General features: G+C 42.8%; 1 protein-coding gene and 1 long non-coding RNA gene across 3 annotated transcripts in view; one reads left to right on the forward strand and one right to left on the reverse strand.

Moving 5' to 3' along the window:
* The window catches only part of LOC145720321 (uncharacterized), a 38,558-nt gene extending 22,995 nt beyond the window's left edge, over positions 1-15,563 (reverse strand). The window contains exon 1 of the long non-coding RNA XR_014143232.1: positions 14,455-15,563. This is a non-coding gene — a long non-coding RNA (uncharacterized LOC145720321). The remainder of the gene's footprint in view (positions 1-14,454) is intronic.
* Positions 15,564-17,975: 2,412 nt separating this feature from the next.
* The window catches only part of MAML3 (mastermind like transcriptional coactivator 3), a 397,119-nt gene continuing 389,458 nt past the window's right edge, over positions 17,976-25,636 (forward strand). The window contains exon 1 of one of the 2 annotated variants that reach the window (XM_081811856.1): positions 17,976-19,321. In XM_081811856.1, coding sequence (XP_081667982.1) covers positions 18,851-19,321 — 471 coding nt within the window. In that variant the 5' untranslated portion in view covers positions 17,976-18,850. The remainder of the gene's footprint in view (positions 19,322-25,636) is intronic. The other variant, XM_081811855.1, reaches the window with a different exon arrangement.

The raw sequence follows: 25,636 nt of genomic DNA on the forward strand, positions 1-25,636 counted from the left end.
GCTCTGGTAAGCACTGTGAATTGTGCAAGACTGTTGAATCTCAGATCTGTACCTCTGAAACAAATAATGCAATATATATTAAGAAAAAAAAAAGGAAGAAGAAGAAGATAGCGGGAAGGGAAGAATGAAGCGGGGGAAATCGGAGGGGTGGACGAACCATGAGAGACGGTGGACTCTGAAAAACAAACTGAGGGTTCTAGAGGGGAGGGGGGTGGGAGGATGGGTTAGCCTGGTGGTGGGTATTGAGGAGGGCACGTTCTGCCTGGAGCACTGGGTGTTATGCACAAACAATGAATCATGGAACACTTCATCTAGAACTAATGATGTAATGTATGGGGATTAACATAAGAATAAAAAAAAAAAGAAAATTGTTCTGGGAAGCAATCCATCTAAAATTTTAGGTGAAAGAAAGTTTGAAGATTGCTAAAAGTTTTCCCTTTGACATAGTCTAGAGTACAATTAGGAAAAACTCTATTCTAAAATAATTGTTCCCTAATTAAAGAAACAGTTGGATAGGACTTCTTACTTCAAGTCCTTTCCTGAAATATCAGTTTTTATAAATATCCATCTGTCTGGGTTTTAATTTCCCTTATCATCATGGTTATGTAAACACAAGTCTCAATTTTTAAATATGGGTTTTTAAATTAGAAATGCAAGATACATCCCTGGAATGTTCTCAATGTATCATTGATTAAAATAATACTAATCTGTAGGAGGCAGATATGAAACTTGGATAATAAAATTTCTTGGCTAATTTTTAAAAAATATAATAGATTAGTAAGTTCCTTTAATATGCAAATTTCATTTCACAATTATTTATTGTGATTAGTGATGTATTAAATATGTCTTTACTACTGTCTTTATTTTGTTTTCCTTTTACCATTCTTTTCCTTATCATAATTTTCCTTCTCTTTTTCTTGCTTTCTGCTGAACTGATAAATGCCTTTATTCCATTTTTAATTTTCTTTGCTGATCTTGGAACTCTAAGTTGCATTTCTATCCTTGTTGTTACCCTTATTATTATTATTTTTTGAAGCACATTCTTTTTTTTTTTCCAAAGATTTTATTTATTTATTTGATACAGAGAGAATGAGAGACAGAGAGCATGAGAGGGAGGAGGGTCAGAGGGAGAAGCAGACTCCCCGCTGAGCAGGGAGCCTGATGCGGGACTCGATCCCGGGACTCCAGGATCATGACCTGAGCCGAAGGCAGTCGCTCAACCAACTGAGCCACCCAGGCGCCCCTGAAGCACATTCTTTTTATGATTATGTTCTGTTAATCACCATACATTACATCCTTAGTTTTTGATGTAGTGTTCCATGATTCATTGTTTGCGTATAACACCCAGTGCTCCATTCAGTCCGTGCCCTCTTTAATACCCATCACCAGGCTACCCCATCCCCCCACCCCCCTCCCCTATTTTTAACCTATGCAACTATACATTTTTATAGAAAGTTTTAAATTATTATTTATAACCATTCTCCTAAACACACTGAGGGTCTTAGCATGATTTAGACACAGAACAACTCCTGATCTTATTATTATATGGAATTTTAGTGTTTCCTTTTTTAATTACAAAAAGTTTATTATTATAGTCAATGGTTAATTAAAATATATCCACTTATTTTCTCAACTTCTTTGCTTATTATTATTTCTTTCATGCAATGTCTCCCTAGCCTGCCTGGCTCAAATCCTGATTCTTAGTAGCTATGAGATCTTAATTTTTCTGTAGCTCAGTTTCCTTACTGTGAAATGGGGTTAAAATATGTATCTACCACATGGGGTTATTGTGAGGATTAAAAGTAGCTGGTGTATGTAAAGTGTTAGCTATTGTTATAGTATTATTCGGCTCTTTTCTTTATATTCAAGTTAATTCTGTAGTGGGTCTATTAGGGATAAACTTTCCATGGGTGAAGTGTCTATTTTGTCATTCTTTTGCATGATAGATTAGTTTCACTGTGAGAATTTAGCTAGATAAGAAATTACTTTCCTTCAGCTGTTTGGATAGTTATTTCATCTATCAGTGCTGATGAGGAGATTGCTGACTGCCTGATTGTTCCTCTTTAATAGGTAACATGTCTGTTTTCTATGGTAGCTTTTAGGATTGTCCAATTTGCCCTTGATATTTTACAGTTTCCCTACAATGTGAATTTATTTTTATTTATGTTGCTTGGAATTTGTTGTGAACTTTTACTTCAAGGATAGGTCTTCAACTGTGGAAAATTCTCAACCATTATCTCTCCAAATATTGTTTCTCTGTCTTTCTCTTTCATCTGTTTTCCCCTGGAACTCCTATAGATTTATTTTGGAGCCTTTCCATATATTATTCATGACTTAACTTCTCTTTCATAGTTTCTTGTCTCCTTATGCTGCGTTCAGTGTGAATTCCCCAGCACTATTTTCCAGTTCTCTCTTTGGCTAATTTCAGTCTTGACTTTATCCCATCTATTAAGATTTTTAATTTTAAAGGACGCATTTTTTTCTAAAATTTCTAATCAGTCCTTTTTCATACCTACTTGCTCTTAAGGATGTTCATTTTTAGTTGGTTCCTGTAAATAGCTACTCAACTGCCTAAGTATCCACAGTCATGTGTGGAGGTAAGGAAAATTCAGGACTGTGGCCAGCTAAATATTCAAGAGGGTAAATGCTTTAAATTTATTCTATCTTATTTAGTTATAATTTTTATAAATTGAGTGCCTATTTTATGTAAAAATAATTCCTCTGCAGTGATGAGGATTCTTAAAATGTCTCTTCTATTTAGCACCTTACTTCTTCAAGCTCAGGGAATCAACCATCTATCTGCATCATACATACTCACACTGCAACACACATTCCAAGGAAAATCACACTGTAAGGTAACAGACATGCAAACATACAGTCACTTATTCCTTATTTCTTCTCAGGCAGTGCAATGGACCCAGGTTAATTTGCCTGGCTCATGGGGGACAGTAATTAAGAGCTCAATGGATTCAGGGGCGCCTGGGTGGCTCAGTTGGTTGAGCGACTGCCTTCGGCTCAGGTCATGATCCTGGAGTCCCGGGATCGAGTCCCGCATCGGGCTCCCTGCTCAGCGGGGAGTCTGCTTCTCCCTCTGACCCTCCCCCCTCTCATGCTCTATCATTCTCTCTCTCTCTCAATAAAATAAATAAATAAAAATCTTAAAAAAAAAAGAGCTCAATGGATTCAGAATACTACTGGCTTAGCCACAACTCTAACAACCCATCTCCAACCTCCCTTCAGAAGACACCTCAGATTCCTTTTGTGCAAAGGAGCCCAATTTGCGGAGTCCAAAGGAATGTTAGAAAGCATTTTCCTCACCAGGAAGATGTTAGCACCAAAATGTTTACTCAATGATCCCTTTCAATCTGCAAAATATAGCCAATTGTCCTTGATGAGTTCTTTTGTCTTCCAAGGGTGAAATGGTTTTAAGCTAGGACATTTTGTTAATTGTTTCATCAGGAGCTCAGACTGAAAGTGTCCCTTTTATCTCAAAGGATCCCAAAGTCCTCAAAAAGTTACGTGCCAGATAATAACTTATCATCTGAAGACCAGCCTCCTCTGAAGTGCTGGTCTGAACTGAGTCTCAAATCTAATATTGATTCTAACTAAAAGTGCCATGGGATTGGTTAGAGTGACTGAACAACCAACAAGGGAAGCCTTAGTTTTCAACTTTTTGTACATGGTATTAGATATATTAGCATTTGCTAAATTAGCATTTAGCATTTTAAATAACCTTTTAAAAAATTTTAATTAACCATTTAAAACCTTTTAAATAGGTTTAAAATGCCCAACATTATTCAAACATTTATCAAGGAAATGAATGCAGCTATTACATATCTTTATGCTTAAAGAAAGATGTATGAATGTTATTACTTTAGCCCTTATTACTGTCTTGTTGTATGGGGCTTACAACCTGAAATGCGAGAGACCCTGTGCTCATCTGTTCCTTAATAGGTCCCCGTGTTCAGCTCCATGGACCAACGGGGGATAGGTCTCTTGTTGATTAGCTTTATTTATGGGCAAGTGTACAATTTTAGAGTTGGAAGATGACTTAGACAATAGCTTTCTTTTTTAAAGAAAAATTTATGTATTTATTTGAGAGAGAGCATGAGCAGGGGCAGAGGGAGAGGAGGAGAGAGAATCATCAAGCAGACTCCTTGCTGAGTGCAATTCGGGGCTCAATCCCAGGACCCTGAGATCATGAACTGAGCCGAAATCCAGGGTCAGATACTCAACCAACTGAGCCGGCCAGGTGCCCCAGACAATAGCTTTCTGATACAGATAGGTAAGCACCAAAGCACCAATGAAATGAAGATCAAACAGTTAATTAGTATCAGGCCTAGGATTAGAATTTATGGTTTTAAACTCTTGGTTAATGTCCATGAAGGCAGAAGAGCCTATAAATAAATATGAATATTTAGTCCATTCAGAAACCACCTGAGATATCCGTTATACTTTGTAATGAGTCTATTAGTAGTATAAAAATTGTTACTTCTGACATGTTATAAACAAAATCAACAATCTCATGGACCCATTATGAGGTACTTAAGAACTTTGTTTTGAGGGCTCTGAAAGGCAAAGGAAGATAGCCAAAGGAGCTCTCTGTAAATGGGCAGCTTTCCCAGATAACCCCAGAAGGAAAAAAGAATGAACGAATTAATGAATCAGAGTTCTTTTAATAGCCCTATTATGATGTCTAATTGTGAGCGTTAGACCCTTTGACTTCATCACAAAATTCAGCAGTCTGCTTGAAAATGTGGACTAAACTTGCACTCTTTTAAGACACTAAAATTTGCACAAGCTCTTGTCACTTAAGAGAAACTGACTCTAGTAGGAAAACCCTAAGGTCTGCATGCATACAAAACCATATTTAAAATCACAAAGATTTTTACAAGTCCACTCTCACCATCATAGGTAGTATATTTCTGAATGCTTAGTGTGTATCAGGCAATCTCATTTTATCCCCCTAATAGGCCAACCAGTGTGGTAGATCTGATTATCAATGTTGCCTCCATTTTATAAACACAGAAACTGGAGATTTAGACAAGTTATGTAACTTGCCCGAGGTCATGTAACTAGTAACAGCAGGGCTGGGATTTGTACCCAAGTCTGACTACAGAGTTTAGCTCCAAGTCACTATGATACATAAGCTCCATTTTGTTACAAATGGGGATGAAAATTCATGAAAGAAGATATTTCTATACCTCCAGTGCCTAGAACTGTGCCTGACACCTAATGGTGCTTATAAGTATTTGTTGAATATACAAATGACTAAATTTACAAGGGTCAAAAGGACTGTGTGCATCTTCAAATGGGCTTGTGAAGCTCCTACTAACTTTACAAGGTAGTGTGACCCGAGAAAGGTTTTCAAGCAAGCCCTAGCTGTTACCTTGTTAGTCTTGACCTAATTGCTTCAAAAGGGTCACAGTGTGAACTTCAGGGGAGTCCTCTGATCTTTCTACCTTGTGTTTACTCTCTGCTGTGCTGCTAAGCTGTGAACTAGTAGAGATACTATATAGTGGGAAATATTTTTTATTCCTGAAGAATAAATTTAGGGGATAGTCTTTTTCATCCTTGCTTGTTCTTCAGTATCTCCTAATGAATTTGCAAGAAGTATATTCTGAATGGGAGACCTAGCTGTTGAGTGTGGCCTCTGGAGTTGGCCTGGGCCAGAATCCAGGTTCCATCCCTTATCAGCACGTGACATTAGTAAGGTTATCTCTGCCTTACTTTTCTCATTCAGAAAATGCTCTGAGCCCCCAAGAGTTGTTGCGAAAACTAAATGAGTTAATTTATGTAAGAAGCATGGCATAGTGCCCAATATATGGTATGGGATCAATAACTGTTAACTATGATTACATCAAAAGTATTATTTCCTTCAATGTATGGAAAGAAATTTAATTCATCAGCCAACAGGTATCAAGTGCAGAGGATAGAGAAGCAAGGCAATTGTCTGCTTTCATGGGCCTCACATTCTAGAAGGAGACTCAGAAGATAAAATAAGATGCACTGTATGGGGGCGCCTGGGTGGCTCAGTCGTTAAGCGTCTGCCTTCGGCTCAGGTCATGATCCCACGGTCCTGGGATCGAGCCCCGCATCGGGCTTGCTGCTCAGCGGGAAGCCTGCTTCTCCCTCTCCCACTCTCCCTGCTTGTGTTCCCTCTCTCGCTGTCTCTCTCTGTCAAATAAATAAATAAAATCTTTAAAAAAAAAAAAAAGATGCACTGTATGTCTGCTGGTGAAACATGCCCCCCAAAAAGAATAAGAGGATGTAAGGAAGTGGTGGAGAAGATTATTTCATACAGGGTGGTAGGGAAGGTCTGAGGGACATACGTGAAGGAAATGAGGCAGGACCCTATGGAGATCTGGGAATAGAGTATTTCAACAGAGGGAATTCCTGGCCTATTTAAAAGAAGAAGGAGAAGAAAGAAAGAAGAAAGAAGAAAGAAGAAGAAAAAGAAGAAAATAGGCAAGGAGTCCAGGAAACAGAGTGAACTGGGGGTGGTAGAAGACAGAGCCAGGAAGGTAGCAGGGGAATCCAGATCCTGCAGGGGCCTGCAGGCCGTGAGGAAGACAGTAGATTTTACCCCCAATCAGATGGGACTCATTAGTGGGTTTTGAGCAGAGGCTGGACATGATTTGACATGTTTGAGAAGGAGCACTGTGGCTGCGTGCAGACAGTCGACTGTAAAGAGGCGGGGGCAGAAGCAGGAAGACTAGTAAAGATAGTATTGCACTGGTCCAGATGAGAGATGATGGAAGTTTGGACCATGATGGTAACAGGAGACAAGATAGGTAGTGGTCAGATTCTGGATGTACTTGAAAGGCAGAGCTGACATGGTTTACTTCAGATTGGACCTTCAGTGTGAAAGAAAGAGGAGAGTCAAGGATGGCCCCAAGGTTATTATACCTAAGGTATGGTAGACTCCTTTCACCATTTTTTTCTATTATGGGGAAAGGAAGAATATATTTGTCAGAGTACTCCAGAGAAACAGAATCAATAGGATATACATATATACAAATATAGAGAAAGAAGTTTATTATGAGGAGTTGGCTCACATGATTATGAGGCGGATAAGCCTCAAGATCTGCAGGGCAAATTGGTAACCTGTGGACTCAGAAGGGCTGATGCTGTAGCTCCAGTCCCAAGGCCAGCTGCTCAAGACCCAGGAAGGGCTACAGTGAAGGCAGGAAAAAATCCAGTGTTCCAGTGTGAAGGTAGGAGAGATTCTCTCTTACTTACAGGGGGCCAGCCTTTTTGTTCTATTCAGGCTTTCAGCTGATTGGATGAGGCCCACCCACCTTGGGGAGGATAATCTGCTTTACTGTCTATTTTAATTATAGGGGCGCCTGGATGGCTCAGTCATTAAACGTCTGCCTTTGGCTCAGATCATGGTCCCAGGGTCCTGGGATCGAGCCCCGCATGAGGCTTCCTGCTCGGAGGGAAGCCTGCTTCTCCCTCTCCCACTCCCCCTGCTTGTATTCCCTCTCTTGCTATATCTCTCTCTGTCAAATAAATAAATAAAATCTTTAAAAAAAATGTTAATTGTATCCAGGGGAGCCTGGGTGGCTCAGTTGGTTAAGCGTCTGCCTTCACCTCAGGTCATGATCCTGGGGTCCTGGAATGGAGCCCCGCATGAGGCTTCCTGCTCAGCGGGGAGCCTGCTTCTCCCTCTCCCTCTGCCTGCTTCTCTGCCTACTTGTGCTCTCTGTCTCTCTCTCTGTCAAATAAATAAATGAAATCTTAAAAAAAAAAAAGAGTTTTGCTTTGAACATGCTAAGTTAGAGATATTTAATAGACCTCAAAGGAGAGGTGTGGGTCAGCAATTGGGTGTAGAGAACAGCGTCCTTGAGGTATCGTATTTTTCTTTTCCCTTGTACATCCCATGCACAGTCCTGATATGAAATTCCTTGTGTTAACATTGAATTTAATTGACTGGCCTAGTTATTAAGATTAAACTGCTAATTTACTGACAGTTATTTAGCTATACCAGAAAACTTATTCTTTAAGACATCATGGCTTCTTACTTTTTTGAAAATTCACCTTTGCTGGTTTATCTTTCTGGATGCCCTCTCCTCATCTGTCCACCTGGAAAATACCTTTTTAAGATTCATGAGATGGTACCACTTCCTTCCTGAATCTTCCTGAATTGTTTAGGCAAACTTCAAACTATAGACACTCCTGTTCTTGCTTCTCTTCAGACTCTCTCTCCTTTCCTTTCTTCCTTTCTCTATTTTTCTTTTTTTCTAGAAAATAGAAAGTTTTCATTTTCTCTCCCTAGTATATATGCATATATAATTAAGGCAATATAGAAAATAATAAATGATAGGAAAAAAGCACCTGAGATCCCAGGGTAATAATGTTTAACTGGTTTCAAGAGCTTGCTAGATTTATTTACCCCAAATTATATAATTTTATAAAATAGAGTGTTTTTGTAACTTGTTTCATAGCCTGCTTTTTTTAATCAACACTATGTCATGACCATCTTTTAATGTCAATCAATTAGCTACATATGACTCATTTTAACAGTTGCTTATTTGAGTGTATGGATACAATATACTTAATTTATCTCATTTCGCAATGAGGGTTTCAGTTGTTTTCACTTATTTTTTTCTATAATAAGTAATGCAATGATTTATATGTGGCTTTACCTGAGTATTTTTAATTATTGCATATATTTCATTATTTGGATATAATATAATTTGTTTAGCCAGTCCCGAACTGATGGATGTTTTGATCATACCACACACACACACACACACACACACACACAGTTGAAAGAATGGAAAGAAAGAAGGAAAATGTAGGAAAAGGGAGAATTATTGGCTCATATAATTGTAATTTCCAGGGCATCCTGGCTTTAGGCCCAACCGGATCCAGGACAGAAATGGTGCCATGAGGACTATCTCCATTTCTTGGCTCTGTTTTCCTTTGGGTTTGCTTTATTTTCAAACAGACTTTGTCCATGTTATATCAGAGCTGGCCCCAGGCAGCTCCAAGTTTATATTGTCCTTAACTTCCATGATCATCTCTGAAGGAGAGACTGCTCCTTTTCTGGTAGTTTCAGCAAAATTCCCAGAGACAGCTTTAATTGGACCAGCCTCAGTCACATGTCCATCTTTGAATCAATCACTGTGGTCAAGAGGAAGGAAATCTGGGTGACCAACATGGCCCTGGAGCCGGGAGAGGGGTTCTGTCTCCCCTCGCCTCTGCAAACTTCATGGGCTGAGAATGTAGGTGGGAAGGTTTTGAAAAGGTATAAAGGTGTTCTGTTACCAAATGACATAGGCATGGTAATTGAGAAGTCCAAAACAACAATAGTTAAGGGGGATTAACATAGTTAAACAAAACAAAACAAAACTAGTGCTTTTTGTGAAGGAAAAAAAGTTTCTAATGACTACAGATCTGTGTAACATCAACCTGCAAAATGTCCATGGTTAGAACTTTATTTTAACCAACAGATGCCACATGGTTTCTGTTTTAAGGTTGGGTGAATCCTGCCTCTTGCCAATCAGCCTTGTCTTCTTGTCTTTTTGCAACATCTGTCAGTTACTCATCCATGGATGGTGAGCAGAACTGGATCAATGAACTTCCACTGTCTTGGGCAGACATTACTTCATCCCTGTGCCAGGTCTGTTCCTTATGGCAGCTGAGGTATTACAGACTTTTTTACTTCTCTCATGCTGAAGATTTTCTTTAACAGAGTTGGCAGGAGAGGATACAGAGGAAATGAAGGGCATTGTAGCCAAAGCTGAGACCTTTGTTTTGAGTCTCACGGGAGATTATTAGATAACTAATACACTGATCCCCAAATTGTCACATTTGACGTTTGATTATTTTCTGATCTCACCAAAGGCCAGCATATAATCTGAGGCATGACTATCCCAAGGCATATGAATGACCTGGGCAGGCTAATCATTTTGTAGCCCTTGAAATCACTTTATTTGGCATTTAGGAGAAACAGAGCGTAGCAGAAAAGCCTCCATCACCAGTAGCTGTCTCCCCTCCTCTGTCCAAAACTGGCATGCCCCAATCAGTAGGACAAAAACCCTGTGATACCAGGACATACCCTTGTTAGCACAAAGATTATCAACTATTTACCTTTGCATGATTCTAGGGTCTTGCAAACTATACCCCATCACTATTCCAAGCAGATAATCATAGTGTTCCTTCTGAACATGCATAGTACTCCCCCCGTTGGAGTTCTAGAAAATAGTTTTCTCCATCTCGTTGCACGCTTAGTTGGGTCATTCATAAACCTGCCTAGCTCAGAGGGATGTATAGAAATTTGAAGAAGCTGGTATTTAGCAAGTGGATCATTAAACTTTGAAGCCAAAGTTAACCGATTCAGAGCCAATGTGAACCAGGGTTTAGTGACACCAAGAAGAGAATGAAATGATGGTATGTACGGGTTAGAGGGTGAGGGTTGGCTGGGGGAAGGAGGGAGAGTTTGCCAGCAAAAACAAGATGAAATGTAGAACTATTTTCAAACTCTTTTTAGCTGTGGAACCCTTATTCAAAGGAAATTTTACTCCAATTTGGAAAAGAAGGCAGCTGGGTTAAAGAATGGACCAGACCCAGTTGTTCCTCCCCTGACATACAGCAACCCCTGAGGCCCTCTGAGGGAATTCTCAGGGCTCAACATGGCTTAAAAACCGCTGACCTGGACTGTCTACTAGAGTAACAGTGAAGAATGTAGTTTGTGCAGAGAGAAACGAACGCTGCCTAGGCTCTGTTCCAATGTTAAAAGGGGAGCACAGCTGAGGAACAGACAATGTCAAGCCATTAAACAGGTATCTTGGCGCGATTCTCCATCAGACAACAAAAGTGACGCTTTGTGTTCTTAAACTATTCTATCATATAGTCTTTTACTATTTGGATGGCATGTAGAGGATGGTAAACCTTTCCTTAATATCAGCTGTAATTCCAACTAAGCTTAGGTTAATTGTTTTATCCAATCCCCTTCCTACTAGTTTTGTTTTAACTGTGACAAACCTTTTCTTATCCGTCCCTCAAGCTCTGGTCAATCAAGAGCTGACTAGACTTCTCTCATGTCAGCCTGTAGTGTGATTTACATTTCCTGAAGCTCCCTTGGAGAGGAAAAGATTTCTGTTCAAGTACGCATCCCTTGCACCTATCACAGGACTTGCCAATAGTCAACAAATATTTGCTGAATGGATGACAAGAGCAGAGACAGGATGGCTACAAGCCCCATAGAACAACAACAAAACCACACAACGGGAAATCCGGACAGGTGCCAAAGACAGGGGCTTGAGAATTGATTTGAATACAACTTACGTAAACTCTTTAAGACTTCATTTTCTCCTCCATAAAATGGGAGTCATAATATGGTGAAGTTACATTTTTCTGAGGCATCTAGTTGCAGTTATCTTAAAACCCTTACATTATCCATGAAGTAAAATAAGTATGCATGATTTGGTACATCCCTCTACTGACTCTCAGCAACTCCAAAATAGTCCCCTTCCCTCCGCTGTTTATTTTTCAGTACAGATGAAGTAGCTGTTTACACACACACACATAAAGTGAGAGCATATAGTTGAATTCATGATAAAGGCACATTTGGGCCAACTCTGGTTTATATATCTTCTAGAGTTGCTGGGATTATTAGGCTGGTGAACGTATGAAAAAACCTGGCCGAATATCTGACATACGGCCATGGGTGTACAGTTAACGTAAGCCCCTTCCTCTTGCATCAGGACAGACAGCAGGGTGCCATGAGAGAATCTGTAAGAGGCTGGCTTGACTCTCATCTGCCTCCCTTCCACCCCTGTACTCCTCCAAGCCAATTTACAGAATACCTCAAACCCCAAAGAAACAGCCTTTTGAAAAATAGATTACATCATACTGTGATTGTCTTATATTGCATCCAAATGGTTCTTACAAAATGGCCGCACAGTATTCCTCTCCTCTAGGACAACTGTTCAGGACTGGTCACAAGTCCCTTTCCAATTTTATAACTTTGGTAAATTGTGAACCGTTTGCTCTTTCCCACTCACTCCCCTGACACTGTTACGAAGCTCTGTCCTGGCCAGGCTCCGTGCTAAGTCCAAAGATCAATAAAACACAAGTGAGAGATAAACAAGTAAATAGACAGTTTATTAGTACAATGTGATCATGTAAGTGTCAAGACAGGGCAATTCTCACGATTCTCAGAACGCCGAGGAAGTGACTAACCCAGAACAGGGACTGAGAGAGCAATGGGCAGAGACAGCTTTCTGGAAGGAAGACTCCTGGGCTGAGTACCTTCTAAACTGCAGCAACAAGTCTCTGCTAAAATGAGATGTGGGTAAAGCACAGTAATTTTAGTTTCAGAGAAATGTAGAATCTTAAAATTTGAAGGAAGCTTAGGAACGTATTTCCATGTTGTGTTCCTTCAATAGCTTGTGCTCTGGGGTCAGACTGTTTGGGTTCGGATTCAGATTCTGCTACCTTTAATCTATGGGGATGAGTTTGGGGGAAAGTTCCTTAAACTCTCTGTGCCTCAGTTTCTTCACTAATGAAGTGAATAGATAATAGAACCCGGAACAGAGCCAGTTTTCAATGAATGCTGACCATTAAAAATTATATCCTATGCTATTGCTGATCACCAACAAATGCTTATAAGAAAGTACAATTATTCAGTTCTTTGATTGTTTGTTAAATACTTGTTTCTAAAGTTAACAGTTTTTCTGCTCATAGGCCTTCAATAAATAAAAGATTTTATAAACACTTCCCCTAACTTCAAAAGTCTTCAACATCTTATATGGAAGCAAGACCTTGTTCAAGACTGATGCCTTATTATACCAAATTATTTAGCACTGAGAATAGAGGTATACGTGCAACGCAATGAGAGGATTTTAAAAATTTTGTCTGCTATGGACTTTAGATAACCTTTCTCCTAATAACCATAAAACTATTATACACATATTAAAATACATGAGTAAGAAAATAAACCCCATTAATTCATATTCTTCTCAAAATTTATGACATGGTCTAGAACTTAGTAAATGCTTTCTTAATACAAAGTGAAAATTAATAATGTAAACAGGGTCTTGCTAGAAATATTTAAATACTTAAGGAAACATACTTTGAAACACCCCTAGTCCATGGGGTATGTCACCTACATACAGTTGGTTTACTAGGTAGAAGGAGCTCATTAAAATAACTCCAACAGGCCAGTAATTGTTCGACTAGACAGAGCACATGCTTCAAAAGTAATGAAACTCTGTATCTTTAAAGATATTACATAATTAAGATTTTCAGTTAAATAAAGCTGAACTTTTCCCCTAATAAGGAGGTTTTATTGTATAGAGATAGATATTAATATAACATACTTGAAGTGCTAATGCTGAGAAAGGCTAGTCAAATTCACCCTTCTGCGATTTGTGCCTTTGTGTTGCTACTTCCTGACTACTCCAAGGTCAGAACTCAACACACCCTGGGAAGGCTGGGGAAGAGCCTGAGCCCTGGGTGCTGGTGATTCCGGCAGAGCAGATGGTAAAGGGAGTGCAGTCTTTGTCAGAGGCTGCCTGCCCAGGTAATCACTGTGAACTTAAGTGGATTTGGAACTGTCTTCGATTTTTACTCTTTCCTACACAGAGCTTTCTCTAATATGTTTCATTTTGTGGGACATAACAGGATTTGGGCATTACTAGGTTAAACACAGCTAAACATATTTTGCCGCAAGGTTTCTTGTGGCCTTCTGTAGTCATGAATCTTTGAGAGAGACCCAATGCCAGCTCCTAAACTTACTTGGCTCAGAAGCCTTTCTGGTGAAACATCTTGTAAGACCAGGTTCTTCAGAAACACACTCTAGAAAACACTATCTTTCACATCTATTGCATTGCCAAAGTCTAAAGCGTGAATCAGCTTTAATCCTTTCAATGGAAGCATCGTCACTGGGATAGCCTCTAAACTTCTGGATGGCCTTGCACAACCTGGGTCCTGCTGACCTCCCCAGCCTCGGCCTCATTTCTCAGCACAACCTCCCACACTCGTGCTCCTGTGAGGGAACCACTGGAGGATTTGCTGAAACAGATCTGGGCCTTGCTCTGGCTGTTGCCTAGCTCCCCACTGAGTACCCCACCCCCCCCAACCTTTGCTCGGCTTACTTCTGCCCAGTTTTTGGAGTGAGTTCAAGGGGAGCCTTTTTAGATCCCCATGCATGCCTTCGAAGCCTCCTTTATGTGTTCCCATACCCACGTCATATTAGTCCCATGACTGCATCTCCTGCTGACTCTCGTTGGTCATCACTGAGGTTGGGATTGGGCCCTACACTGCTCTGCTGTCTTACCAGTGCCTAAGACAGACATCTGGCACACAGAGGCCAAAACTGTATTTGTGAAATTGTTGATATGATAGCTCTTGCTAGACAGTTGATGGCACACCCCACTGCTGCTAGTAATTCAGGACCACCAGGGCCCACTCTGTGGGCTTATATAAAGGTTTGCTTACCTTTAGATGGGCAGCAGAGTACTCTTTCATAGTACAGTGACGAGGAGTTCTATTGATCCACATGAAGCAGGAAGCAGAAGTGGCACATAAACTGGAGTTTCTACACAAAGACCTCTTCTTTGACACGGAGACACTGGGCCCTATCAGATGGACATGGGAGGATGATGCAGAGTTGGCCTAAAGAAAAGGGAATCTAGTTCAACTCCTTAGACCTACCAACTTTGGCTCAGAGCCAGAGCCTCAGGACAACCTAGTACAGGTACTTATTCATCATGTTCTTCTTTTTGGCATCCAGAGAGATATCATCAAAGTCTGGGGAGGCAGCCACATAATTTCTTTCTCATCATTGCTACGGCATCTCAGATTTCTTTGCCATTCTAGACCAGCAGCACTGATGATGTGTCCATAGCTCCTGTCTGGAAGTTTTGCTTCATAGCAGACTCAAAGAAAAGATAAAGATGGTTGGGTGCCTGGGTGGCTCAGATGGTTAAGTATCTGCCTTCGGCTCAGGTCATGATCCCGGGGTCCTGGGATCGAGTCCCGCATCGGGCTCTCTGCTCCTTGGGAGCCTGCTTCTCCCTCTGCCTCTCTCTCTCTGTCTCTCATGAATAAATAAATAAAATCTTTAAAAAAAAAAAAAGAAAAGAAAAGATAAAGATGGTCATGCTATCAGAGTGCACGGTAGGGAAAAGGGACTAAAATGTCTTCCCCAGAACTTGGACTTCTCTATGACTTTCAAGGAGTTCTTTAGGATGGTGATCAACACAGTTGGAAACCTTGTGGGAGTCTATCACGGGAGTCTAGAAGTAGCCAGTATGAAAGCTTCTGTTTCTTCTAAGGTCACTGGAGCAGATTAAGATCTCTAATTCAGCATGACTTGACTATGTTGCTCAAGACTCAAGTCTCGTTCACTTCCTGCTTCTTTCTTCTAATCAGCCAGCACAATTAGGATGGAGTTTCTGACTTCAAGGATGTCACAGTGGAATACTGCACAGGTCAGTTTCCTCAAAGACGCTTCCCCCATTGCCCATTACACCACTCACAGTCTTTTCTGTCCCTACGTTTTGGTCTTGGAGCTTGTGGCTGCCATTCCCACCATCTTCATGAGATGAAAGATGGGTGCCTTTGTGTGTGTGTGCACGTGTGTGTGTGTGTGTGTGTGTACAGACACCCATGAGGAGTCAACCTTTCTTTTTTGTATAGTCCACTCATGCACTAAACTCAAGCAGCAAACTGTAGTTGTGCAAGAATAGCTCCATTTGTCATTGGGGAACTCTGGGGTAAAGCCACAAAATGTGCTCCTCCACCTGTTGGTCCCCCAAAGGGAAGGATGCAAATTCTTTCGTATTTTTGGTTTCCCTTCATGATAGGAGAGGTAAACAGCTTGATAGGAATGCATATTGCTGCTACTGTTGTCTTTTTTTTTTTCAGAATTGACAAATTCTCAATGAAAAATTAAATTCTGAGTCACAGGAAGAAGCTAGCATTAGTACACAGGTTTCAAAACTGAAGACCCAGTACTCAAGACCCTCAAACTTGCTGCCTCTGTAAATCAAACTGTAGTCTTCTATGGGAGATGTACTTGCTTGGAAGGAGAAGGAATAAGAATTAAAGAATTAAAGTATAGTGAAGAGAGAATGGAGTGAATGCAGAGTCATAGCTTCCTCTCTGCAATGAAGCCATGTGTTTCCTGAATTAACAGATATTATTTAGTTAATGTGTGAAAAAGACAAAGGCTACTTTGTGATGTCTTTTTCTTAATAATTTCCTCTATGTTTTTAGAATCTGAACTGACTTTTTGCTATAGAACTAATTCAGTTAAATTTTCTGACAGACTTGAAGGAGGGGCCGTTATGATACAGAAACTTGTATGTTAACTAAGTAGCCCTCTGAAATAGTATGGCAGCTTCAACGAGACATACTCTCTCACATTGGTTTCACTCCTTAGAGGTAATCTCACACCACATTAATCAATATTTTGCTGCCCATTTTACCATATAATCCAGTGGATGTTAAAGATATAATTTACCATATAGGCCTGATTAATTGAAGAAAAATATAGCTTCTTATTGCTGACATTATGAGGTTAGAAATAGCATCCTATGCTAATCTGCAATGCCAAGAAATGAAGATGGTTTAAATCAGATCTCATGACTAATGCATGAGATCCAAAGTTCTTTTATTCCTGGCTATTTTAGAAAACTGGGGTGTATTTTTACCCTAAAAACTAATTCTATAAGATTTATTGAGATAATACAAAATGCCTTATTATTAATAGTTCACAATCAAGATTTTTGTACTACCGATGATCACAGAAATGCTGTTTCTCCATTTAAATTTTTTAAAAATTATGTATATGCAATTAAGTCCAGGTTCAAGGATATAATATTTGATCCTTAGTTTTGTTTTGTTTTTGATATTCAATATCTGGAAAGATAAAGGAAAGTTTAGATTGCTTTCTGTGGTAGTTATTCCATTTTAATTGTACTTATTGTGCATTCGTTTAAGCAGAAAGAAATACATCTAGCAATAAGGTAAACCTGTTTTTCTGCTTGTTTTTGTTTTGGTCATGACAAACTGTGAAATGCTGTGTTTTTCCTATAGTTCTAGTCCACGAAATCTGCAATCTTTCCACTTGATTTACGAAGGACCCTTAATTACTGCTGTCATTAGCACCTAGTGTTCAAAACAGTCTGTTAAAATGTACTGTTAGTCTCACCTCCAAGTCCCTGCTTGCTTTATTTTAATTTTTTTCCAAGGGTAAGTAAAACAATAATTGCCTTAATAACAACAATCATGTACAGCGAATTAAATAAAATTCCAAGTTTTTTGGTGCCTATTTCTTTTTTGTTCAGAATTCGGTATTTGTGTGTTAAGACTGGCTTAGATTTTGAACAAGTGTCCGTAAGCAGGGTTATTACTAGCAAGGACTTATTACCTGGGTTTTAAAAACGAGTCACTCATTTGTCTTTTTCTTTCCACATGGGTAAGGATGACAGACAACTTCTGTGAAGCTTCAACGTTTCTGCCTGGTCATGCACAGTTCTGCAATATAATGCATAAATGTATAACAAGAACTTGGGCTTGCATGATACCTCGCTTGGAATAAGGAAATCCAGCCAGGCGCGTTCACGCGGCCATCTTCGCGCGCGCGCGCGCTCACACACACACGCTCGCGCGCACACACTCTGACACACACAGACACAGACACAGACACACACACACAACACAGAGACACACACACACACACACAGGTCAAAAGTTGATTAATTCCCGAGATCCCCCAGAATCTTTTTCTCTTTTCTGGCAGCTCGGCATCCAGTCAGGGTAGTTGCGAGGTTGGGGGCGTGGAGGGGCGGGGAGGGCGAGGCGAGGGAGGCGGGAGCCGGGTGCCGGTGCGTGCGCGCCCGCTCCTGCCGGGTGAGAGTCCGGGCCGGGTTTTGCGCCGTGTCCCCCGGCTTGTCTCACGGCCTCCAGCCGCCGCCGCTGCCGTGTTTACTGAGCTCGCGCGTCCTGATATCACTCCGCTGGCATGGAGGAGGAGGAGGAGGTGGAGGAGCGAGAGGAGGAGGAGGAGGCGGCGGCGGCGGCGGCGGCGGCGGCGGCGGCGGCGGCGAGCAGTTGATCATTGTGATGGTGGCAGGAGCAGCGGCGGCAGCGGCAGCCCAGCCGAGCGTTAGGGGCTGCTCTCCGCGCGGCGTTTTGCAAAGGACTTCACCGATCTACTTTTGCAGTCGCCTCGGACTGTCCATGTGTTTACTTCCCCCAGCCCGAGGATTCGATATCTAGGTTCCTGTGAAATGCAACTGAGCAGCCAAAGTACTTTGAGAACACGGGGCGGCATAAACACCAAAACTTTTTTGTGGAAGGAAAATGCAATAAGCAAGCTTGCCGTTTTCCGATGCGGTGTGGAGTGAGTGTGTGTCGCGCGTGTCCGCACTGGAGGCATATGCTTGTGTGTGTACATGGGGTGTATTTTTCGGTACGTAGGGAGAAAATGCTTGCCAACCATCGGAAATCTCCTGGAATTTATTAGAAAATAATGGATTATAAAAAGAAGGCAGGAGAGGAGCGGATCTCCCCTTGAGTTGCAACCCGATTTGCTGCTGGCTCAGTTTGTTGTGATTCTTTTTGTTGTTAGGTGTCTGATGGTATTCTGATAACACCCCCCCTTTTTTCCCCTCGAGCTTTACAGTTTAAAAAAAGGAAACAAAAAAAACCCACCCCAAAATCTCTCCCCCTTTTTTTCGCCCCGTCGGGATCGCTGTTTCCATCCATGTGCTTGCGTCTCCCCCGCGTTCCACTTAAACTATTTTAATTCTTGGACCCAAGGAGGAGGCTGATAGGGGGGTGGATAAAAAAAAGTTCTTCCAAAATAGTGTGCCCGGGGAGCAGGATGGGGGATTTCGCAGCCCCCGCTGCTGCCGCGAATGGCAGTAGTATTTGCATCAACAGTAGCCTGAACAGCAGCCTCGGCGGGGCCGGGATCGGTGTGAATAATACTCCCAATAGTACTCCCGCTGCTCCGAGTAGCAATCACCCCGCTGCCGGCTGCGGCGGCGGCGGCTCCGGGGGCCCCGGCGGCGGCTCAGCGGCGGTCCCCAAGCACAGCACCGTGGTGGAGCGGCTCCGCCAGCGCATCGAGGGCTGCCGGCGGCACCACGTCAACTGCGAGAATAGGTATCAGCAGGCTCAGGTGGAGCAGCTGGAGCTGGAGCGCCGGGACACCGTGAGCCTCTACCAGCGGACCCTGGAGCAGAGGGCCAAGAAATCGGGCGCCGGCACGGGCAAGCAGCAGCACCAGAGCAAACCCCAGCAAGATGCGGAGGCTGCCTCGGCGGAGCAGAGGAACCACACGCTGATCATGGTGAGGGCGCACTGGCAGCAGGCGTGGGGCGCGCGCGTGGGGGGGGGCGTGGAGCTTCTTATATGGGGGGAACGGGTGTCTGATTTGCACGGTGGCGAGATGGGCTGAAGCCGAAGGGTTAACATCAACTTTTCTGAGGGAAAAGCTGCCGTCGTCGCTACCTGTTAATCTGTCAGGGTTGTCAGATTTGGGGAAGAGGGGGCGAGAGGGGAGAAGCCAGTCACGACTGCGAGGGGCGGAGGGAGCCTGGAGGAGAGCCGGAGTGAGGCACTGGAAAAGTTTTCCCCCCCTCTCCCTTTCTTAGATACGGATTTGAAAGAGAGTGAACCCAGAGTTGAAACCTCGCTCCTCCTCTTCACGACTCCCCACCCCACCCCTTGCCGTGCCGCTTCGCCTTTCCAGACCCGTCCCCCTTCGCCCACCCCTCTCAGCACATCCGCCGGGTGCAGGGAGAAATTGATGCTGTCGCAGATTCTGGGCGGGCACCAGGCCCTCAACCCCTGGGGGGGGTGGGGAGGGAAGGGAGAGGTTCTCGCCTCCTCTCCCTAGCTCACCCCCTTTGGGCTGAGAAAGTCTGAGAGTTTTGTGAATGAACTTTGAAGTGGGTGAGAAGCGAGCGAGGGTGGCTGCGCGCGCGCGTTCGCGGGAGCGCGCGCGGATGCGGGGCGCGGGTGCGCTCTCTCGCCGCTAGAGCCCCGAGGCTGGCCCGGCAGGTGGAGCGGCCGGGAGGGTCCAGGGGGGAGCGGCCTGGCGGGTGTTAGCAAGGGAGAGCTAGGCCCCCGGCCTGCAGCCAGGGTCCCGACCACGCAACTCCGCTGGGAATTCTTTCTCCTCCTCCTATTAAACTTGCTTGCACCGAGCCGGCTTCAGCCTCCACCCCGCTCCCCGCCAACTTTCCAAGCTGGTCTAATAAGCCCGGAGGAGTGGAAGGTAGCAGGGAGGTGAAAGAGGCTTAAATGGCTGGGTGGGTGGGTTCGAGGTAGATGAGCAGCCAATGGCTTAACTTCTCGCGGAGGAAGGGGCAGTTCCCACCCCCTAACCCTGAGGGTAGAATCCTTTCTCTTATCTCCTCTCTCCGGTTCTTTTGCTCTCCTTTCTGGGTGGGGGTGGGGGGGAGGCCGGAAGCTTGGGAAAGGTGTCTGCAGCCCCCCTCCCCCACCGCGCCTCCTGGCTTAGGGCTGCGCGTGTGTGCGGCGTGGGCCGGGCTGTGGGAATCCAGGAGCACGGCCCGGCCGCGCGCGGTCTCCCCTTTCCTTTGCCGACCGCCCCTCGATCGGCCGCGCAGCGCCCGGCGCGGGCGGCCCCCTCAGTATGCGCTTTATACATCGCGCACATCCCGGGTCTGGGAGTCCTCGGCGCCGAGGGTGGTGCCAGTGCGGCCGCGGGCTTTCGCCCGGCACTCTGGCCGGCGCTCCGTGACAAAGAGCCGGCTAGGGGGAGGGGAAGAGGAGAGGCCGCAGCGCTCGCTCCCCACCCTCTCCACCTCCCCCCACCCCGCACGTGAAGAGGAACAATTTGTTTATCTTGGGCTTCAGGAATCCTTCCCTCCTCCCCGTTCTCCGAGGCCGCCCAGCCCCTCCTCCTCCCCACCCTCCTCGGCGCAATCCTGCCCAGTCCCGCCGGCTGCACCTTCCCTCCTCCCCCTCCTCTTCCTCCTCCTACATCCCTCTAGCCCGCCTTCCCCCTCCCTCTCGGTGCGTGGCCGTGGGGGGGGAGGGAGCGGGAGGCGCTTTGTCCGCCTGGCGGCCGGGCTCTGCCCCCGAGGCCGCCCGGCTGGGAGGGGCGCTGCGCCCCGCGGTCCTGCCTCCTCCGCCCGGGCCGCCCGCGCCCCGCGCGCCCCACACTCCCCAGCCCCGGATCCTGCCCCGAGCGTGAAGAAGAGGCGGACTCTGTTTAGAGGAAGAACGCCTGTCACCGGAGTCAGGGAGGGAGGTTCTGGCTTTACAAACAGGAAGCCGAAAGCCACTGACACACTGTAGCTTTTCTGATTGTACCCGGAGGCGGGGCCGGACCTGCATCTCGACAGTATCTCGCTTGCCCTTCTCCTACCTATTTCTCTCCCAGTCCGCGTGGTCTCCCTCTCCCCGCCCCCTCGCGCCCTTCCACATATGGGGAGACTCACTTTGTGAACCTAAGACTGAAGTAGAATTTGAAAGGCGCTGGCAGTTTCATGCCTGCCTGCTCCACCCCCTCTTTTCATGTGTTTGTACACCCCACACGCACGAATTGCGTAAAAATAGGCTTTTTTTTTTTTCTTTTTTCCGTGAGGCTCCAAAATCTCAGCACCACGCAATTTCTCCCGACCTTTCGGGATGGAGGACTGCGGTGGCGTTACCTCGCCAGCTGGGCAACGCTGGAACAAAAGCCAGTACCTTTCCCGGTGCCCGGTCGCTTTTGATCGCAGGCGAGAGCAGTAGAGTTAGCGGCCAGAAAGTTTTCATGTTTGGGTTAGGTTCTCTCGAGGCTGCCCTGTGGGCCTTCGGAGGGGGAGAGGGAGCACTCGGGGTGTGCGCGCCCGGGTTATAACACACCCGCAGGTGGAAGGAAGTCGAAGATCCTGACGTTACCTGGAAGGAGGTAGCAAGCTCAAGCCAGAGCTTACTTTTGAAAATGCAAAGACAATGCTTACTTGAATGGAGGAGACATAAGCTGTAAATATAGTGAATCCCAGCTTAGCAAGTTAACAGACTTGAAAAATGATTGCCTGAAAAATAGCATTTGTCTGTCAATTTTGTGACAATTTAGCCCATTGATTAGATTGACGTAAATGCCAAGGCTATGTACGGAACAGTATATTCTAGCTTCAACTGTTTTTCACATATACATCTCCCATTGATATCAGTGGGAAGTATGTGTGATGAGTGTAATGAAAATAAACAGCCTTAATTCTTAAGCAAAGAGTTGCATGTAAAAAAAAGAAAGAGTTGCATGTACATTCTATGTACCACAAAAAGGAAAGAAAATAACATCATTCTTGATAAGCTATTTTTTCTTTAAAAATAATTAGTTTAAAAATTCACATTGGCCCTTGAAATGAAAGAGTACTTTAACTTAGTCTATGTATGAGATAAAATTTTGGAAGCAGAGGTTGCCAAAAAAATGTTGAATTTTCATTTTCTTGACTTGGCGGCTGGATTATAGTTGGGCTCTGGTGGGGCACAGAGCAATTACATTTAGTTCTCAGATTGGGCCGTCTATCTGGAAAACCCCAAAGAAAAGCAATAATCAAGCAGAGCCAAATAATAATAATAGTGATGATAAAAATAAAGATGAATAGGATTCTTTTCTGTTTTATTGCTATTGTTGACCTTCTTGGGGCCAATATGTCCAAAGTACTAAATATTGATTAGTTCTCTTTCTGCCTGGTTTGGGTTAAGGAGGCAGTCTAATCAGTTCTTTACCTCTTTTGTTTTCTTATCTTACACATTTTTAAGCACAGGCATGAAAACAAAAAAATAAACAAGCAAACAAAAAGCAGGATGGGTGAAGTGAAATAGAAATCTTCCTTGGTTCCAGGCTTCTAGAAGGAGCCTAGGTTTTGTGTGTATTTCTAATAGCCCTGCCTGTTAAGAGACCAGGGAGCTCAAAAAGGCCTCTGTTTGAAGCTGCAGTATCTCAGGTGAAAGGTAATTTCTGGACATGTAGTCAGTCCAATGACATTTACCCATTCCGCCTAACACACTTGCACTTTGTTTGTATAGAAGGGATTGTCCCTCAAAGAGTTGTTGGTGAGAACTATTGATTTCACTTATTAAAGAGTCTCAGGTAAAAAGGTGTCTTTTCCTAAAATAGTTTTAATTATTTGTGGTAACAAGAGACATTGTTCATTCTCTGTACATGGAACTGAAGGCCTGGTTAAAATTCTAAAGTAAACTCCAATTGACACAGATTCATTTTCAAGTCAAAGATAGAATGACTTGACAGAGGTGTAATCATTCAGGCACACCAAAAAGCATGACAGTGCAGTCTTCAGAATTTCAAAATGGTGGTAGCCTTACTTGACCTGGTTCAGTCCTGTGTTTTCATGACTTTTTCACTCTGTTAGTGCCATTATAACTTTCAAAGTGTGCTTAATTTTTACGGAGTTTACAGACTGCATAAATCTGTGTGGTTCTTGCTCTGAAGAGTTTATCACATAAAATTCAATTGATAATAAACTTATTAATTACTGAGTATTGGAGAAAACAGCAACCTATCCAGAATTTTCTCATCCATTCCTGGAACAGATCCAGGAAATGTCAACATATTAGTCCAATGCTAAACCTCCTTATAAATGAATCTGGTTTCCCATTTCTTATCCTGTTGAAGGTAGATTACTGGCTCTGTATCCAGGTTTTTTGGCAGGCTTGTAATGTCAAACCATTTCTAAATCTTTCATAGGAACGTTTTCATTGGCTTATCCTGTTCTGCTATCCTGGGTGATAGGATTGACAGTTGCTTCTTGAAAAGCTTTCCATAGCCCACACAGGGTGTGCCTTAAGTTTGTGAAAAACTTTCTGGAATTTCATTGCCCTGTGCTTCACAAGTGTTGTCTTTTAATTCCTAAGAAACATTTTTTTTTTTAAAGCTCCAATACATATCTAATTATATTATTTATGTTCTTTGGTGGTGGTGCATTTTATTTAGTACTGGGCAGCTAGAGATCAGAAACGTAGAAGCACATTTAGTTAATGATTAATCATAATCTACAAAATGCTCTCCGGGCTGAGTTCCTTCCCAGGGAAAGCTGAGTTTTCAGGCAGGTGGTATATTTGATACTTTCCATCCTGACTCATTAGAATTATAAGGGCAAGTTTTAGAATCTTTGTAGGTTTGTGTTACCTGAAATGAGGAAAATAAACAGTCCAGGTATATGGTTTACTGACATTTCTGTAAGAAGAAAGATGAGAATTTTAAACATTAAAATAGAGTTATATAGAGTCATTACATAAATATCTGAGACCAATAGCGAACTGTTATTAAAGAGGTTTCCTGACGGAGCTCTTCCATTGGTTGACATAGGGGGGTATCTCTCCCTCTTTCTCATCTTAGTGGTACTGCCGTACAAGGAATCCAGTATAATAAACCATTTTGCACATCACATAGTAATTCTTGGACACATTTGAAGTACTTATATATTATTTAATAGCATGGAATTTTATTTGTGAATAGTGCTCTGTGTTTGTTAATTAACAGTTCTGTACTGTGTTCTTGAGCTTAAGATGGCTAAATTCTGTCATCTTTTCCACATTACTCATTATAGAGAACTGTGAAATCAACCAGACATCAAAATCTCGTAAAGAGGAACATATTTAAAACTCAATCCCATGATTTTTATATCTGCCTTTTAACTCTCCCAAATAGCTTTGCATTTTTTCACTCTATTAATCAGAGGCTGTTTATCCAGTTTTCAGACCCTGTAGCTGCTTGCTTTGTTTTTTCTTCCCCTCCTGCTGCCAACCTTTTGGTCTTTTCAATGACCTTTAGCACCTTTACCAAAGAGTGGGAAGAAGCAATAAGAAGAGAAATTTAATTTCAGGGCTTCCTCCTCTCATAACTAATGAAACTATTGGGGAGGATGCCAATTATTTTGGATTAATTATGGATTTGATTTTGTATACCATTTACTCTTCCTTAGCACAAATAATAGAGAATAGACTGAATTTTAAAATTTCAGTTCATTCGTTCAGCAGTATTGGTACATAGGTCATAGTGCTTCATGGAAGTTAAAATGCTAAATCACACTCTTGCATCCAAGACTGAGTATATACTTTGTAGGTGTTTCAGTATTATTCTAGCGAGGTTTAAGGGGGATAACCAGTTTTTATTTGTTTGTTTGTTTTTCAGTCAGCATTAGGGTTGATGCCAGTGACTTCTCAACAGCTTCGGGCTGAGTTATGTCCCCTTCTCCTGACATTTTAAGTAAAATAATATGCTTTACTTTCCTGTTGTTTGAAACTAAGTTGACAATGGTTTCTGTTTGTTTGTTTTAACAAAGCTGATTTACAGATGACTGCTCCAAAGTTATAGGATATCCCAAATTAAATTTCATTAAAAATACAGCATGCTTTTCAGACAGACACATTCCAAAAATTCATTATTCATGTTTGTGAGTTGGCAATGTAGCTTCTGGAAAATCAGCTATCACTGAGAACTGATTAATTCTCCTAACTTAAAAGCAAAACAAAACAAAAAACTCTTGTTTAAACCTAGGAAAACTTAAAGAACTAAACAAATAAGGTTGGATGAAATTACTTAGAGGATGGAGTTGAGAGCTTGCTGTATAATAAATACTTAAAGATCATAGTTCCATTTAATGGATCAGAGAAGGGACAC

The sequence above is a fragment of the Leptonychotes weddellii genome, chromosome 2 (assembly GCF_054177405.1).
Source record: "Leptonychotes weddellii isolate Sample4059 chromosome 2, ASM5417740v2, whole genome shotgun sequence".
Lineage (NCBI taxonomy): Eukaryota > Metazoa > Chordata > Mammalia > Carnivora > Phocidae > Leptonychotes > Leptonychotes weddellii.